The sequence below is a fragment of the Nycticebus coucang genome, chromosome 9, assembly GCF_027406575.1.
Source record: "Nycticebus coucang isolate mNycCou1 chromosome 9, mNycCou1.pri, whole genome shotgun sequence".
In the NCBI taxonomy this organism is placed as follows: domain Eukaryota; kingdom Metazoa; phylum Chordata; class Mammalia; order Primates; family Lorisidae; genus Nycticebus; species Nycticebus coucang.
The window spans coordinates 115,306,295-115,326,072 of NC_069788.1; the positions used below are offsets into that span (position 1 = coordinate 115,306,295).

General features: G+C 39.4%; 1 protein-coding gene across 1 annotated transcript; it reads left to right on the forward strand.

The window, feature by feature from the left end:
- Window positions 1-843: 843 nt before the first annotated feature.
- ADAM21 (ADAM metallopeptidase domain 21) lies at window positions 844-3,046 on the forward strand. The gene has a single exon (XM_053601292.1). It carries the CDS (start codon window positions 861-863, stop codon window positions 2,991-2,993), a length of 2,133 nt encoding a protein of 710 aa, XP_053457267.1. The 5' UTR covers window positions 844-860; the 3' UTR covers window positions 2,994-3,046.
- Window positions 3,047-19,778: the final 16,732 nt, after the last annotated feature.

The window sequence follows — 19,778 nt, forward strand, 5'->3', positions numbered from 1 at the left end:
TATTGTTTTAATCAGCTTTTTCTCTTCTAAAATTTATAATCAAATAAGAATAAATTTTAAGTAGCATTCATTCATGTACAATCCAAGACACTTCACCACCTCTCCTCCCTTTTTCCATTTTTCACTGAGTACAGATGTAGTAGGCCACTGTAGAAGATACTAAAGTAAATAAAAATCATTAACACTGCAGATGGCTGTTGAAATCTAAATAGCATTATGAAGGAAGGAGAATTCAATGAGGAGACTGTAAATCATCCTCAACATAAGCAAAAACTAAAGTGAACCAAAAGACTGTTGCAAATTGATACAAGAATTCTCGTGATTATTTTTTATGTCTCCAGTTTTGACCATCAAAGGCAAGACTGTCAATAATGATTGCAAGGGCAACATGCATAAACCAATACTGTCTTGGACAAATTGAGATATAAAGTCACTAGGTCTCTTTACTTTTGCTTTAACTTTTTATACTAGACATATTCATACCAAGCTGGTTTGGATCATACCCTTCTTAAAGCTTCAACAATTACCAGCACATAGCCAATATTGTTTTATCTATACCCTCCCTAATTCCCCACCCTCATTTGTTAAAAGCAAATCCAAAGCATTTTCTTGACTCACCTATCAGTTTTTTGCCACTCCATGCATTTTCTTTCCCAACTTCCTATCACCATCCCCATCTTTCTTTTTGTTTTTATTTTCAGCACTGCAATTCTGATTCTCCAACTCTGCCAGGACACAGATCTGTAAAGGTTAGCTCTACATCCTGAGTGTCTCAGGAGGAGCCAGATCAGAAGTTCCCCATAGTCTGTACCCTCTGGACAGATGGCTCCATAAAGGTGGCTTTGGAGGCTGGAGCATCCATGAGAATCACTCTTCTGCTGCTTTGGCTTGGGGTGTCTCTGTACCCATCTGGCCTCTCCCAGGCTGGGCCCATCCAACACCTCAGCTCCCCAGAAGTAGTGATCCCCTTGAAAGTAACCAGCAGAAGCAGAGGTGCAAACATTCCTGGATGGCTGTCCTACAGTCTGCTGTTTGGAGGCCAGAGGCACATTGTCCATATGAAGGTCAAGAAGTTCTTAGTTTCCAGACATTTCCCAGTATTCACCTACACAGAGCAGCATGCCCTCCTGGAGGACTGGCCCTTTGTCCCTGATGACTGCTACTATCATGGATATGTGGAGGGAATCCCTGGGTCCCTGGTAGTTTTCAGTGCCTGTTTTGGGGGCTTTCGAGGAATGCTACAAATAAATGACCTCACTTATGAAATTGAACCCATCAAGCACTCTACAACATTTGAACACTTGGTTTATAAAATAAATACTAAGGAGACACAATTCCTACCCTTGAGATGTGGCATAAAAGAAAAGGAAGTTGCACACCAACACTTGGAATTTGAAGAGGTTGAGTACTCACCTCTGAAACAAAATTCTACTGGTATCTGGTGGACCCATACATGGTTTCTGGAGCTAGTTGTGGTGATCAACCATGATTTCTTCATTTACTCTCAAAGTAATGTCTCAAAGGTGCAAGAGGATGTATTTCTTGTTGTCAACATAGTGGATTCCATGTATCAACAGTTGGATACTTATGTAATTTTGATTGGGATTGAAGTTTGGAATCAAGGAAGTGTTTTCCCAATGATAAGCATAGAACAGGTTTTGGAAGATTTCTCTCAGTGGAAAAAAATCAGTCTTTCCCAGCCACAGCACGATGCTGCACATATTTTCATTAAAAATCCAGTTATAAATGAACTTGGTATAGCCTATGTTGCAGGAATATGTCATCCTCCTATCGACTGTGGAGTTGATAATTTCAAAGGAGACCCTTGGTCTCTTTTTGCTAATACTGTGACCCATGAGTTAGGTCACATTTTGGGTATGCGGCATGATGAGGAGTTCTGTTATTGTGGGGAAAGAGGTTGCATCATGAGTGCTTTCAGAGTGCCAGCAGAAAAATTCACCAATTGCAGTTATGCCGATTTTATGAGGACCACTTTTGGCCAGGGATCATGTCTGCACAATTCTCCAAGACCAGAGGAACTCTTTATGTTGGAGCGCTGTGGAAATGGCATGGTTGAAAGAGAAGAAGAGTGTGACTGTGGATCTATACAGCAGTGTGAACAAGATCCCTGTTGTCTGTTGAACTGCACTCTGAGGCCTGGTGCTGCTTGTGCTTTTGGGCTTTGTTGTAAAGACTGCAAGTTTGTGCCATCAGGGGAACTTTGTAGACAACAGGTCAATGAATGTGACCTTCCAGAGTGGTGCAATGGGACATCCCATCAATGTCCAGAAGATAGATACATGCAGGATGGCATCCCCTGTAGTGACAGTGCCTACTGCTATCAACAGAGATGTAATAACCATGACCGACAGTGCAGGGAGATTTTTGGTAAAGGTGCAAAGAGTGCTCCTCAGAATTGCTATAAAGAAGTCAACTCCCAGGGAAACCGTTTCGGCCATTGTGGTAGAAATGGCACAGCATACCTAAAATGTAATGCTTCTGATGTCTTTTGTGGGAGAGTTCAGTGTGAGAATGTGAGAGCCATTCCTTCTTCCCAAGATCATTCTACTTGGCAGCACACTTACATCAATGGTGTTGCCTGCTGGGGCATCGACTATCATTTAGGGATGGATATACCTGACATTGGTGAAGTTAAGGATGGCACTGTATGTGGACCTGGAAAGATCTGCATCCATAAGAAGTGTGTCAGTCTGTCTGTCCTGTCACAAGTCTGCCTTCCTGAGACCTGCAATATGAAGGGGATCTGCAATAATAAGCATCACTGCCACTGTGGCTATGGGTGGTCTCCACCGTACTGCCTGCTCAGAGGCTATGGAGGTAGTGTCGACAGTGGCCCAGCTTCTGCAAAAAGGAGAGATTTTTTGCCACTAATTGTGATTCTTTCTTTGTCTGTTTTGACTTTTCTGTGCACTGTTGGCCTTGTTGTGTATCTTCAACAGTTTTCCAGGCCACAGAAAACTGTTGAAGACTAAGGCTCACTCATTAGGTTAAAAAAAACCCACTTCTTTAATTTACTATCCCATGCCTTATTGAGGCCCAGTCTTTTAGCTTAGAATGTTAATTTATGTGGCTGAAACTGAGTACATTTCTGACTGTTTACTGAAAGATTAAGCGGTCTTCCCTTCCATCAGTATCAGAAATACTGTAAGTACCAGTCATTTCTAAGATCTATCTACCTACTACTGTTCATTGTTTTAAAGCAGCAAATAAAGCTCCATCTTCTCCCCTTTTAGTCTCTTTTTTTTTTGAAAGGATTTTAAGATACCTTTCCCTAGAAGAGTCAGAATTTGATGTAACAATTTTGATGTAACAGTGAATTCCTATTCATGTTAACGCTTTCCCTATTCAAAAGCAAGACATTCTGTGTTCATTGCCTCATGAAAGCAATTCATGATGGCATAAAGCAAACCTTTTGTGTTTCTTATGCACAGGTATAGCTTAAGATAAAGGCAAGAGACAGACATCAGTATCCTGGCGTGAGCCTTGCCTCTCTACTGCCATGTATCAATTTGGAAAGTTACTTTAATTTTTTGAGATTCTGCTTCAAAATCTGAAATGAGGGATGATAATTATGTTTGTCCCACTCAATTCCTTGGGTGTGTTTGATAACCAAAAGAGGGAAGGAAGTGAATTTTTATTAAGTTTAAACAAATTATTTCATAAAAACTCCTGACCCTATCCCTTGTTAGCGTCCTAGCCAAGCTTATCTATTCTCTTTGTCTTTCTTATTTATTTATTTGGAGACAAGATCTCACTCTGCCATTTGGGCTGGAGTGTAGTGGCACACCCATAGTTCATTATAACCTCAAATGCCTGGATTCAAGTGACCCTCCTTCATTGGCCTACCAAAGTGTTGGAATGACAGATAGGAGCCACCAAGTGAGGCTCTATTCTCTTTGTATTTATTTATTTCAGTAGATTTAGGGGTACAAATGGTTTTTGTTAACATGGATAAATTCAGTGATGAACCCAGACTTTGTTGTACCCAAACAGTGTACGTTGTACCCAATAGGTAAATTTTCATATGTCACGCCCAACACCGTCTTCTCCTCTGAATTTCTAGTATCTACACCACTCTGAACACTCTTGTATACCCATTGCTTAGCTACCACTTATAAGTGAGAACAAGTATTTGTTTTTTTCATTCCTAAGATACTTCTCATAGGATAATGGCCTCTAGTTGCACCCAAGTTACTAATAAATGTCTAAAGACATTATTTCATTCTTTATGGCTGAGTAGTAATCCAAGGTGTGTGTGTGTATACATTCATATTATATATATATATTCACATGTGTATATATATACATATATTCATATGTGTATGTATAGATACATATACAGAGGGTGCAAAAAATGAATATACATTTTAAGAAAGGAAAATCTTGTCTTCTACTTTTGGATTGGTTTTCTTCCTGTATCTCTAGTTTCTTGAGTATGACATCAGGTCATTAATTTGATATAGCATCTATTCTTTGTCTCAGTTTGGCAGTTTTGGTATCTTTTTTGTGCTTTCTTTGATTCTAAAATATAAATTCTGATTGTGGGAAGAGGGCCGACTAGAAGCAACTTTTGCCAGAGGCTCATGTCCAAAGGGAGAGTTATTGGACTGATGTGGATGGAAACCGAATGTGAGGAGCTGTGCACTGAGAGGACTATGTGAGGTACACATCGCCCAGGCCAAGTCAAGTGGCAGAAACAAGAAAGCGGAAGATAAAACAACAAAACTTAGGTGAGCCTTAGCTCCAAGAGGAAGGGAGACCCTTCCCCCAAACAGGAGTTCTGTGGCAAGTGAGTAGCCCACCAGCCAATAGGGATCAAAAGTCTGCTCACCTTATCCCATGGGAGAGTGTCACTAAATCTCATTCCTCCTTCACCCTTGAGGTCCCACCACTGAGCCTAGGCTCCATCCCACTTGGCACAAAAGATCAAATATTTTCTGGAATTCTGAGCACACAGATTGCACTTCTCTCATCATAGCTGGAAGGACTGCCCCCTGAAGAGGCTGGAGTGTTTCGCAGTTCACTGAGAAGCCCAGGGAATTCTGCTGGCCACTGAGCTACAGTGTGAGAACAGTAGCTGCAGTCCTAACTTTGGCAGGTAGAGGGTGAACTACCCTTCCCCAGCTCTTCGGAGATTCTCAGAAATTCCACAGATTTCTGTTTTCTGCCCTCCAGGACAACCTCTGAGCTCAATTGGGTGGGTGATACCAGGTACTTAAGTGACTTTTGACTGTACTTCACACCTGTGCCACCAAACTCAGACCCCTGAGTTTGATTAGGTGGGCAGTGCCCAGTGTCTGAGTGACATTATGTGAGCTTTAGGCTTATGCTCTCCACAGTGGCTCGCTGAGTGTGATTGGGTGAACAGTGCCCAGTGCATGAGCATTCTCTCCTGAACTCTGGGCCAGTGCCCCGTCAGCTTGATTTGATGGATGGAGCCAGCGCTGGTGGAGCAACTTTGACTGGAACTCTGGTCTAGTGCTGTCTACTGATTCTTGTCCCCCTGTAGAGACACTGTCTGGGGCTGTGGATTCACCACTAGTCTGCTTTTGTTAGTGCAGTGATGGTACTGCAACAGCCATCACTCAACAGAGACAACCTATCAATTCAACTAGAAAAGTATAATTAACATATTTAAAAAAAGAAAGAGAAGAAGAAGCTGAAAATAGTCATGGTGGGGAATCAGCAGAAGAACTCTGACAACATGAAAAATCAGAGCAGATCAACTCCCTCTTGGTATGTCAAAAAAAATACAATGGAAAACTTCATCCACAGAGAAATTGCTGAAATGTCAGAAATAGAATTCATACTATGGATGGCAAATAAGATCAGTGGAATGGAGGAAAAGATGGAAACAGAGAACCAAAAATAGTTCAGAAATTGTCTCAAGAAATTAATGAATTCAAAGACAAAGTCACCAAGGATAGGGATAAATGAGGAATGATAGAAAAGAGCTTAAGGAATTGATAACAGTATTTGAGGAGCTTCAAAAATACAGTATAGTCCTTCAGAAATAGAGTTGAACAGTGTGAAGAAAGAATCTCAGATAAGAAAAACACAACTTTTGAATTATCTCAAGCATTCAAAGAGGCAGACAAAAGGAGAACAAGAACAGAATACTCCCTGAGAGAGTTATGGGATCATTCCAAGAAGTCAAACATCTCAATGATAGGGATTTCTGAAGAAGAAGACGACTATCCCAAAGGCACAAATTTTCTGCTCCAAGATGTAATGGCAGAGAACCTGAAATTACAAGAATTACAAGAGACACAGAAATTACAAGAATTACAAGAGACACAGAAATTCGGATAGTAGATAGTTCCAGAACCCCAGCACAACTCAATTCAAACAAAGAATTTCCCAGACACATTGTAATTAATTTTGCCAACATTAATATGAAGGAGAAAATTCTGCAAGCAGCCAGGCATAAGAAAAGTATTACTTATAAAGGGAAAATTATTGGGATGACTGCATATCTTTCAGCTGAAACTTTCCAAGCCAGATGTAGATGGTCATTGACCTTCAATGTATTAAACAAAACAATTTCCAGCCCAGGATCCTATATTCCACAAAACTGAGTTTCTTTCATGATGGAGAAATCAAATTCTTCATTGACATCCATATGTTGAGGAAATTTGCCATGACTAGACCAGCACTACTGGAAATACTCAGACCCATTCTTCATTATGATCAATAGGATGGTACACCACCAAAGTAATCCTACCCAGAAATTTAAGAACAAAGCCTAGCTTCCATAATGGTCAAAGGGATAAAAATAAGATTTGGACCTCTGAAAAACAAGATGACCAAAACTCTACCATATCTGTCAGTTCTCTCAATGTGAATGGTTTGAATTCTCCTTTAAAGAGGCACAGGCTGGCTGGCTGGATACAGGAACTCATCCCAGATATCTGTTGCCTACAGAAACTCCTCTTACTTCAAAGTATAAAACAACTCTCAGGGTGAGGGATGGGCAATGGTATTCCAGGCAAATGGAAAGATGAAAAAGGCTGGGATTGTAATCTTGTTTGCAAATATAATTGGATTCAAACCAACAAAAATAAGGAGAGAAAAAGATGGACACTACATACTTATCAAGGGAGGCATACAATATGAAGGGATTTCAATAGTTAACATTTATGCACACTATCAGAATGCTCCTCCATATATACAACAAATCCTAACTGATCTGAACAATATGATATCTTCCCACATTCTAATAGTTGGAGATTTTAACACCCCACTGTCAGTACTAGACAGATCCTCCAAGCAGAAACTAAACAAGACTTTAGAACAAATGGACTTAACAGACATTTATAGCACATGTTATCCTAACAAAACTGAATACACATTCTTCTTATGAGCCCATTGGATCATCTTCCAAAATTGATCTATCTTAGGACACAAGGCTAACTTCAACAAATTCAAAAGAATAGAAATTATTCTCTGTATCTTCTCAGACCATCATGGAATAAAAGTTGAACTGAAGAACAACAGAAATCTTCACACTCAAGTCATGAAACTAAATAACCTTATGCTGAATGATAGCTGGGTCCTAGATGAGATCAAAAAGGAGATCATTTAGATTTATTGAATAAAATGATAATTAAGACACAAACTATCAAAACCAGTGAGATACTGAAAAAGCAGTACTCATAGGTAAATTTATAGCATTAGATGCCTTCATCAAAATGAAAGAGAGCAAGTCAACAACCTAATGGGCCACCTCAAGCTCCTGGGGGAAAAGGAAGAACAATCTAATCCAAAACCCAGCAGAAGAAAAGAAATAACCAAAATTAGAGTAGAATTAAATGAAATTGAAAACAAAAGAATTATTTGGAAGATCAGCAAAACAAAAAGTTGGTTCTTTGAAAAGATTACTAAAATTGATAAACCTTTGGCTAGACTAACCAGAAAGATAAAAATAAGATCTCTAATAACTACAATCAGGAATGATAAAGGGGAAATAACAACAGATGCCACAGAAATACAAAAGATCCTCAATAATTACTACAAAAACTTTATTCCCAGAAATATGAAAATGTAGAAGAGATGGATCACTATCTATAAGAACAGTACCTTCCAAAACTCAGCCGGAAAGATTTTGAATTATCAATATCAAACACTGAAATAGCAGCAATTATAAAAACCTCCCTAAAAAGAAAAGCCCAGGACCAGATGGCTTCACACCAGAATTCTATCAAATTTTCAGAGGAACTAGTTCCTATAATGCATAAACTATTCAAAAATATATAGAAGGAAAGAATACTCCCAACCCCGCCTATGAAACAAATATTACTCTGATCCCCAAACCAGCAAAGGACCCAGTAAGAAGAGGAAATTATAGGGACCAAGTGCTTCCCTGCAAGAGACTCCCGGGGCGTGCTGAGCCTCCCCCCATCCCCAGTCAGGGACTCTGCTGGCAACAGCACGGCCCAGCAACTTGGTCCTGCCACAGCCAGGGACTCCGCTGGCAATTGCGTGGCCCTGCACTCCATGCCTGCCAGGCCTCCACATACCAGCCCGGGCCAGGGACTTTGCCCGCAACCATGCGGCCCAGCGACCTGCGCCTATTCAGGCCAGGGACTCTGCCAGCAACCGCAGGGCCCTGTGCCCCACGCCTGCTGGGCCTCCGCAGGCCCATCCTGGCCAGGGACTCTGCCAGCAAGTGTGCGGCCCAGAGACCCATGCCTGCCCTGGCCAGGGACTCTGCCAGCAACTGCACAGCCCCGTGCCCCATGCCTGCTGTGCCTCCACACACCGGCCCTGGCCAGGGACTCCTCTGGCAACTGCAAAGCCCCTTGCCCCGTGCCCACTGGGCCTCCACAACCCCACCCTGGACAGGGACTCTGCCGCAACCATGCAGCCCCATGCCCACCAGGCCTCCACACGCCTACCCGGGCCAGGAACTTTGCTGGCAACCGTGTGGCACAGTGATGCACACCTGTCCTGGCCAGGGACACCACCGGCAACCACCCGGCTGTGCGTCCAGCACCCGCTGGGACTTCACATGCCTGCCCTGCCAATGATTCCACCAGCAACCACATGTGTCTGCACCCCAGGTGGCTGAGCCTCTGCATGCCTGCCCTGGCAAGGGACTCTGCAGGCAACCACACGTGTCCACACCCTTTGCCTGCCGGGCCTATGCATGACTGCCCTGACCAGGGACTCCACAAGTAACCACCCGGCCTCACGCCCTGCACCCACCGGGCCTCAGCCTGCCCTAGCCAGGAACTCTGGGAGCCACGCAACCCATGTCCTCCCTCCCTGCCTCCACACCGCCCCACCTGTCTGTCCAGGGACTCTGGAATGTGCAAGACCCAAGGCCTCCCTCTGGAGCCTTCCCTGCCTCTGCACAGAGCCCTCCTCCTGGCCAGAGATGGCTGGAGCCCTGGGACTGTGTGCCAAAGTCACTGGGCACCAAGTACTCCCAGAACCATGTGCACCATCCCCCGCCCTGTTGCTAGATCTGGGTGTGCCATGCTCTGGAGCTGCTCCCACAGCCAGAACTCCCTGGCTGGGGCAGTCCCAGAGCAGCTACACAGGGTCACTCCCTACAAAGATCAAGCAACAATAAAGTGATCCTGCTCGGGTCTAATCTTGGAGAGACACCTCCTCAACTCTGAGGACGGCCAGATGCAATGGTGAAAAACAATAATGGGTGGAATCAATGGAAAAACTCTGGCAATATGAATAATCAGAGTGGATCAACTCCCCCAAGGAACAACAAAGCAGACACATCACAAGATCCCATGCATAAACAAATGGCTGAGATGTCAGAAATTGAATTCAGAATCTGGATAGCAAATAAGATCGAATTAGAATTCCAAGCAGCAATTGAAAAGATATCTCAAGAATTGAATGAATTCAAAGACAAAATGACCAAAGATTTTGACACATCTTTGACAAGAAGTTGCAGGCCTCAAAGATATGAGAAATACAGTAGAATCCCTTGGTAACAGCATGGAGCAAGCAGAAGAAAGGATTTCTGACATTGAAGACAAAGCTTTCAAACACTCTCGAACTTTCAAAAAGGAGGGCAAAAACAGATCACTCTCTCAGAGAGCTCTGGGATAATTAGAAGAAAATCAATATTCGCCTTATAGGGATCCCCCAAAGCAAAGAAGTGGCTTCACAAGGCATAGTCTCTCTTCTTCATCGGATTATGAAACAAACTTTCCAGACATGCCAAGAGATTCTGAAATTCAGATAGCAGACAGTTTCAGGACTCCAGCACGACTCAACCCAAATAAGACATCCCCCAGACACATCATAATCAATTTCACTAAAGTTAATATGAAGGAGAAAATTCTGAAAGCAGCCAGACAAAAGAAAACCATCACCTACAAGGGTAAGACTATTAGAATAACTTCAGATCTCTCTGCTGAAACCTTTCAAGCTATAAGAGGATGGTCATTGACTTTTAATCTTCTAAAACAAAATAACTTACAACCCAGGATCTTGTATCCAGCTAAACTGAGTTTCATTTATGATGGAGAAATTAAATACTTTAATGACATTCACATGTTGAAGAAATTTGCCATAACTAAACCAGTGCTCCAGGATATTCTCAGACCTATCCTCCATAATGACCAGCATAATCCTCCACCACAAAAGTAAACTCACCCAGAAACTTTTGATCAAATTCCAACTTCCACAGTTGCAAATGGATTAAAAATGTCCACTGGACTCTCGAAAGGCTTATCAATATTCTCAATTAATGTGAATGGTTTAAATTGTCCTCTAAAGAGGCATAGATTGTCTGACTGGATACAAAAACTCAAGCCAGATATCTGCTGCATACAAGAATCTCATTTTACCTTAAAATATGAATATAGACTCAAGGTGAAGGGATGGTCATCTATATTCCAGGCAAATGGAAAGCAGAAAAAAGCCCGCATTGCAATCCTATTCTCAGATAAATTAGGCTTTAAACCAACCAAAATAAGGAAGAATAAGGATGGACACTTCATATTTGTTAAAGGTAATACTAAACATGGTGAGATTTCAATTATTAATATTTATCAGAATGTGCCTCAATTTATAAGAGAAACACTAACAGACATGAGCAACTTAATTTCCTCCAGTTCCAAAGTAGTTGGAGATTTTAACAACCTTTAGCAGTGTTGGATAGATCCTCCAAAAAGAAGCTAAGCAAAGAAATTTTAGATTTAAACTTAACCATTCAACATCTGGACTTAACAGACATCTACAGAACATTTCATCCCAACAAAACTGAATACACATTCTTCTCATCAGCCCAAGGACATACTCCAAAATCGACCACATTCTGGGCCACAAATCTAACCTCAGCAAATTTTAAAAAATAGAAATTATTCCTTGCATCTTCTCAGGCCATCATGGAATAAAAGTTGAACTCAATAACAATAGGAATCCTCATACTCATACAAAACATGGAAGCTAAATAACCTTATGCTGAAGGATAGATGGGTCATAGACGAGATTAAGAAGGAAATTACCAAATCTTTGGAACAAAATGACAATAAAGACACTATCAGAACCTCTGGGATACTGCAAAGGCAGTCAAGGGAAATTTGTAGCACTGCAAGGCTTCCTCAAGAAAATGGAAACAGAGGAAGTAAACAACTTAATGGGACATCTCAAGCAACTGGAGAAGGAAGAACATTCTAACCCTAAAACCAGCAGAAGAAAAGAAATAACCAATAATAGAGCAGAATTAAATGAAATTGAAAACAAAAGAATTATACAATAAATCAATAAATCAAAAAGTTGGTTTTTTGAAAAGGTCAATAAAATAGATAAACCTTTGGCTAACCTAACCAGGAAAAAAAGAATAAAATCTCTAATTTCATCAATCAGAAAGGTAAAGATGAAATAACAACAGAACCCTCAGAAATTTAAAAAATCCTTAACGAATATTACAAGAAACTTTACTCTCAGTAATATGAAAATATGAAGGAAATTGACCAATACTTGGAAGCACACCACCTACCAAGACTTAGCCAGAACAAAGCGGAAATGTTGAACAAGCCAATACCAAGTTCTGAAATAGCATCAACCATACAAAATCTCCCTAAAAAGAAAAGCCCGGGACCAGATGGCTTCACGTCAGAATTCTACCAAACCTTTAAAGAAGAACTAGTGCCTATATTACCTCTTGCAAAATACAGAAAAAGAAGGAATACTACCCAACTCATTCTATGAAGCAAACATCACCTTGATCCCTAAATCAGGGAAAGACCCAACAAGAATAGAAAATTATAGACAAATATCACTAATGAATATTGATGCTAAAATGTTCAATAAGATCCTAACAAACAGAATCCAACAACACATCAAAAAAATTATACACCATGAACAAGTGGGGTTTATCCCAGGGTCTCAAGGCTGGTTCAACATACGTAAATCTATAAATGTAATTCAGCACATAAACAGACTAAAAAATAAAGACCATATGATTCTCTCAATTAACACAGAAAAAGCTTTTGATAATATCCAGCATTCCTTCATGATCAGAACACTTAAGAAAATTGGTATAGAAGGGACATTTCTTAAACTAATAGAGGCCATCTACAGCAAACCCACAGCCAATATCGTATTGAATGGAGTTAAATTGAAATCATTTCCACTTAGATCAGGAACCAGGCAAGGTTGCCCATTGTCTTCATTGCTTTTTAACATTGTAATAGAAGTTTTAGCCATTGCAATTAGGGAAGAAAAGGCAATCAAGGGTATCCACATAGGGTCAGAAGAGATCAAACTTTCACTCTTCACAGATATGATTGTATATCTGGAAAACACCAGGGATTCTACTACAAAACTTTTAGAAGTGATCAAGGAATACAGCGATGTCTCAGGCTCAACACCCATAAATCTGTAGCCTTTGTATCTACCAACAATAGCCAAGCTGGAAAAACAGTCAAGGACTCTATTCCTTTCACAGTAGTGTCAAAGAATATGAAATATTTGGAAGTTTACCTAACAAAGGACATGAAATATCTCTATAAAGAGAACTATGAAACTCAAAGAAAAGAAATAGCTGAAGTAGTTAACAAATGGAAAAACATACCATGCTCATGGCTGGAAAGAATCAACGTTGTTAAAATGTCTATACTACCCATAGAAATATAATTATTTTGATGCAATTCCTATTAAAGCTCCATTGTCATGTTTTAAAGATCTAGAAAAAATAATACTTCGTTTTTTATGGAATCAGAAAAAACCTCAAATCGCCAAGACATTACTCAGAAATAAAAACAAAGTAGGGGAATCACATTACCAGATCTGAGACTGTACTATAAATCGATAGTGATCAAAACAGCATGGTACTGGCACAAAAACAGAGAGGTGGATGTCTGGAACAAAATAGAAAACCAAGAGATGAATCCAGCTACTTACTGTTATTTGATCTTTGACAAGCCAATTGAAAACATTCAGTGGGGAAAAGATTCCCTATTTAACAAATGGTGCTGGGTGAACTGGCTGGCAACCTGTAGAAGACTGAAACTGGACCCATACCTTTCATTATTAACTAAGATAGACTCTCACTGGATAAAAGATTTAAACTTAAGATATGACACTGTAAAAATACTAGAAGAGAGTGCAGGGAAAACTCTTGAAGGAATCAGCCTGGGTGAATATTTTATGAGGAGGACTCCCCAGGCAATTGAAGCAGTATCAAATATACACAACTGAGACCTGATCAAAAAGCTTCTGGAAAGCCAAGAACATAGTATAACAAGCAGACAGCCCTCAGAATGGGAGAAGATATTTGCAGGCTATACCTTCAACAAAGGTTTAATAACCAGAATCCACAGAGAACTCAAATGTATTAGCAAGAAAAGAACAAATAATCCCATCTCAGGGTGGGCAAAGGACTTGAAGAGAAACTTCTCTAAAGAAGACAGGCGCATGGCTTTCAGACACATGAAAAAATTATCATCATACTTAATCATCAGAGAAATGCAAATCAAAACTACTTTGAGATATCACCTAACTCCAGTAAGATTAGCCCACATAACAAAATTCCCAAACCAGAGATGTTAGCATGGATGTGGAGAAAAGGGAACACTTCTACAATACTGGTGGGAATGCAAACTAATACATTCCTTTTGGAAGGATGTTTGGAGATCTAAAAATGGACCTGCCATTCGATCCTATAATTCCTTTACTCGGTATATACCCAGAAGACCAAAAATCACAATATAACAAAGTCATCTGTACCAGAATATATATTGCAGCCCAATTCATAATTGCTAAGTCATGGAAGAAGCCCAAGTGCCCATTAACCCACGAATGGATTAATAAATTGTGGTACATGTGTACCATGGAATATTATTCAGCCTTAAAGATGGAGACTTTACCTCTTTCATGTTTACATGAATGGAGCTGGAACATATTTTTCTTAGCAAAGTATCTCAAGAATGGAAGAAAAAGTATCCAATGTACTCAGTCCTACTATGAAGCTAATTTATAGCTTTCATATGAAGGCTATAACCCAACTATAGCACAAGAATATGGGAAAAGGGCCAAAGGAGGGAAGGGGAGGGGGGAGTTTGGGGTAGAGGAAGGGTAATTGGTGGGGCCATATATATGGTGCATCTTAGAATGGGTACAGGCGAAACTTACTAAATGCAGGATACAAATATCTTCATACAATAACTAAGAAAATGCCATGAAGGCTATGTTAAACAGTTTGATGAAAATATTTCAGATTGTATATGAAACCAGCACATTGTACCCCTTGACTGAACTAATGTACACAGCTATGATTTAATAATATAAAAAAGAAAGAAAACGAAGGAAACTATAGACTAATATCATTCATTAATGAATACTGATGCAAAAATATTCAACAAGATATTAGCAAAGAGTAAAATGGTTATACTCCATGATCAAGTGGGTTTCATCCCAGAGGCACAAGGTTGGTTCAACATATGTAAATCCATTAATATAATACACCACATAAATAGAATGAAAGACAAAGACTATTGATGCAGAAAAGACTTTGATAATATCCAGCATCCTTTTATCATAAAAGCCCTCAAGAAAATAGACTTAGATGGAACATTCCTTAAATTGGTAGAGGCCATCTATAGCAAACCCACAGGTAGTATCATATTGAATGGAGTAAAACTGAAATCATTTCCACTAAAATCTGGAACAAGACAAGGATGCCCACTGTCTCCACTACTATTTAACATAGTGTTTGAAGTCCTGACCATTGCAATCAGGCAAGAGAAGGAAATCAAAGGAAGTCAAATGGGGACAGAGGAGGTTAAACTCCCCCTCTGTGCAGATGACATGATCTTATACCCGGAAAACCCCAGGGACTCAACTACAAAGCTCTTAGAGGTGATCAAGGAATATAGCAGAGTCTTGAGATACAAAATCAATACCCACAAATCAGTAGCCTTTGTATATGCTACAATTGTCAAGCCAAGAATAAAATCAAATATTCTATTCCTTTTACAATAGCACCAAAGAAGATGAAATATCTGGGAATATATCTAACAAAAGATGTGAAAGATGTCTACAAAGAGAATTGTGAAACTTTGAGAAAGGAAATAGCAGAAGATGTCAACAAATGGAATAACATACCATGCTCATGGATGAGAAGAATCAACATTGTTAAAATGTCCATGCTACCTAAAGCAATCTATAGATTAGTGCAATCTCCATCAAAGCACCAATGTCATACTTTAAAGAACTTGAAAAAATAGCACTTTAATTCACATGGAACCAGAAAAAAGTCTAAATAGGAAATACAGTTCTTAGAAATAAAAAAATCTGGAGGTATCAGGTTGCCAGATTTCAGGTTATACTACAAGTCTGTAGTGATCAAAACAGCATGGTCCTGGCACAAAAATAGAGACATACAATCTATGGAATAGAATAGAGAATATAGAGATGAACGCAGCCACATACTATCATTTGATCTTCTATAAGCCCAACAAAAACTTGTACTGGGGAAAGGAATCCTTACGTAATAAATGGTGCTGGGAGAACTAGGTATTCACATGTAGAAGACTGAAGCTGGACCCACATCTCTCACCATTGACAAAAATTGTTTCTCGTTGGATAAAACATTTAAATTTAAGACATGATAACAATAAAAATTCTAAAAGAGAGTATGAGGAAAACACTTGAAGATATTGACCTGGGAAAAAACTTTATGAGGAAGACTCCCCCTGGCAATTGCAGCAACACCAAAAATAAATAACTGGGATTTGATCAAGCTAAAAAGCTTTTGCACAGGTAAGGGTACCACAAAGCAAATGGACAGCCTTCAGAATGGGAGAAGATTTTTGCATGTTATGAATTTGACAAAGGCCTGATAACTAGAATCTATAGAAACCTCAAATTAGACATTAAGAAAAGTGCAGGGCAGCACCTGTAGCTCAAAGGAGTAGGGTGCTGGCCCCATATGCCAGAGGTGGTGGTTTCAAACCCAGACCTGGCCAAAAAAAAAAAAAAAAAGTGCAAACCACCCCCCTGTATAAGTGGGCAAGAGACATGAACAGAAACTTCTCTGAGGATGACAGACAAAAGGCCTACAAACATGAAAAAATGCTCATCATCTTTAATCATCAGAGAAATGAAAATAAAAATCACTCTACCATATCACCTAACCCTCCCAACATTAGCCCACATCACAAAGTCCCCAAACACCACATGCTGGCATGTATTTGGAGAGAAGGGAACACTTCTACACTGCTAGTGGAACTGCAAACTAATACAGCCTTTTTGAAGAGAAGTATAGAGAATCCTCAAAGACCTAAAAGTAGATCTTCCATTTGATACTGCAATCCCATAACTAGGTATCTATCCAGAAGAATAAAAATCATTTTACCACAAAGACATTTGCACCAGAATGTTTATTGTGGCTCAATTCATAATTGCCAAGTCGTGGAAGCAACCTAAGTGCCCATCAAGCCATGAATGGATCAACAAACTGTGGTATATGTATACCATGGAATACTATTCAGCCATTAAAAAAGATGGAGATTTTACATCTTCTACATTTACCTGGATGGAGGTGAAATACATTCTTCTTAGTAAAGTATTGCAAGAATAGAAAAATAAATCTCCAATGCACTGTATGCTAATATGAAACCAATATATAAATAATTACATGCTCATATGAACAATAAAACACAAAAATAGTCTAGTACAGGGGTAGAGGGAGATTAGGGGGAGGAGGAGGGAGTGAGGATGATTGGCCAATGGATGGAGGGCATGAGGTGGGATCTCATCTAATGTACACATTGTGAGGGTGTATAACACATCCCCAGGGTGAAGAGGTCTTTTACAACTTGAACTTTACTCTGAAAGCGAGAACAATGTAACCTAAAAATTTGTACCCTCCTATTAATTTGAAATATAAAGAAAAATATTTATTCAACTAAAACATAAAATAAAACAAATTAAAAAAAAATACAAAACTGCCCCATGAGGGCAAGTTGTTTTTTATCTATTTTTCTCACTGTTGTATCTCCAATACTTGGAACACTGCCTACTGCATCATGAATATTTGAAGAAAGCAATTGTGAGTTTTTGAATGGAGTATTAAATGCATGATATTAGTTAGGAAAAGTAAAAATAATACTTTGCCACCTTGATGACATCATTATCCTAGTATCAAAACTCGTAGAGATCTTACTCAAAATGTATTTATTTATTATTTATTTATTTATACTGAGTTTCCCTTTGTCTCTCTTGGTAGAGTGCCATCACAGCAACCTCAAACTCTTGGGCTCAAACTCTTGCCTCAGCCTCCCAAGTAGCTGGGACTACAGGTGCCTGATACAACACCTGGCTAGTTTTTTTTTTTTTTTTTTAAAGGATGGGGTCTCACTCTTGCTCAGGCTGGTCTCAAACTGCTGAGCTCCCGCAATCCACTCACTTTGGCCTCCCAGAGTGCAAGGATTATAGGCACGAGCCACAGTGCCCAGCCTAAATTTTTGAATATTTAAAATATATGTATTTAATGGCTGCTATTTTTACCTGGTGCACTTTGCTGGGGTTTTGTCTGTAATTTTTCTTCTCCTCAGTCTATTCTCAGTGTTTTTGGAAATCCTGCTGCTTTAAAAACACAGATATAATCAGATACTTTTTATATTGTTCAGTTAACTTAGAATGGCACTCTTTAAGTTCAGGCAAATAACCTTTTGGACATCATTTTCCATCATGTTGTGCCAACTTTGCATCCTCTATTTTCTGTTAAAAAATTTTCTGACTGTGTTATTCTCTGTACATTTGTACATACAATTGTTATCCCCCAAATGCTGTTTACCAACTTCTTTCACTTCCTTGACCTAGAAAACTACTTTTCTCTTGATAGAGCATAAAGGTCATATCTTTGGGAAAGCATTTCATTATAAATCTTAGATAAGGCTAGGCACAGTGGTTAATGCCAGTAATCCAGAACTTTGGAGGCCAAGACAAGAGGGTTGATTGAGGCCTGGAGTTTGAGACCAGCCTGGACAACATAGCAAGTCCCTATCTCTAAAAAAAAAAAATTTTTTTTTAATTAGCTGGACACAGTGGCACATGCATGTACTCGCAGCTAAGTTGGAAGACTGAGGCAGGAGGATCACTTGAGCCCAGGGATTCGATGTTACTGCAAGCAGCTATAGTGAGCAACGATTGTACCACTGCATTCCAACCTGGGTAACAGAGTGAGACTATCTCAAAAAAATGTTATGTGTCCCACTTGTGTGCTCCTATCACCTTGTGATTGCCCTTATATGGTTTTATGCTCTAGGAGTAGACAAGGATAAGGTCTAACAATGTACCAGCTAAGGACAAAAAGGAGAAAAGGACATCTGGTGGAGCCATAGAAATAGGAAAGAATAAAGCAAGAATAAAATCTGATTAAATGTGACTATCAGAGAAATATTCACAAGCCTATATGTCCATATGGAGACAAATGGTAGCTGCTCCAATTTATTGATTCTAATTTGAAGTCATTTATTATAAAAAGTATTTGAAGTTGATTATAGTAAAACTTACCAATTTAATGCTCTTGTATTTGCTGAGTTTTGTATTTCTGCTTGAGACAACTTTGAAATGATAATTTTTTTTTTCTGGGATAATGTTGGCTTCAACTTTTATGCTTAAATCTGTAATTTATTTTGTTATACGAAATGACAGGAATTCAACCATATACTTTTTCAAGTGGGTAGCTAGCTGTACCACAGACTTTATTGAATAAGCCCCTATTCACTGTTTTACTGTTTGAGATTCTATATTGTGTTTCAAAGTTAACTTATTTGAAGCACATTATTTTACTTGTAAATTTTTTACAAGAAGCATCACATTTTACAATATTCTTTTTATTTATTTATTTATTTTTATTGTTAAATCATAGCTGTGTACATTAGTGCAATCAAGGGGTACAATGTGTGGGTTTCATATACAATCTGAAATATTCTCATCAAACTGTTCAACATAGCTACCTTCATGGCATTTTCTTAGTTACTGTACGTGGGCATTTGTATTCTGCATTTAGTAAGTTTCACCTGTACCCATTCTAAGATGCACCATAGATGTGGCCCCACCCATTACCCTCCCTCCACCAAAAACTCCCCCCTGCCTTCCCCTTCCTTGGCCCTTTCCCCATAGTCTTGTGCTATAGTTTGGGTTATAGCCTTCATGTGAAAGCTATAATTTAGTTTCATAGTAGAGCTGAGTACATTGGATACTTTTTCTTCCATTCCTGAGATACTTTGCTAAGAAGAATATATTCCAGTTCCATCCATGTAAACACGAAA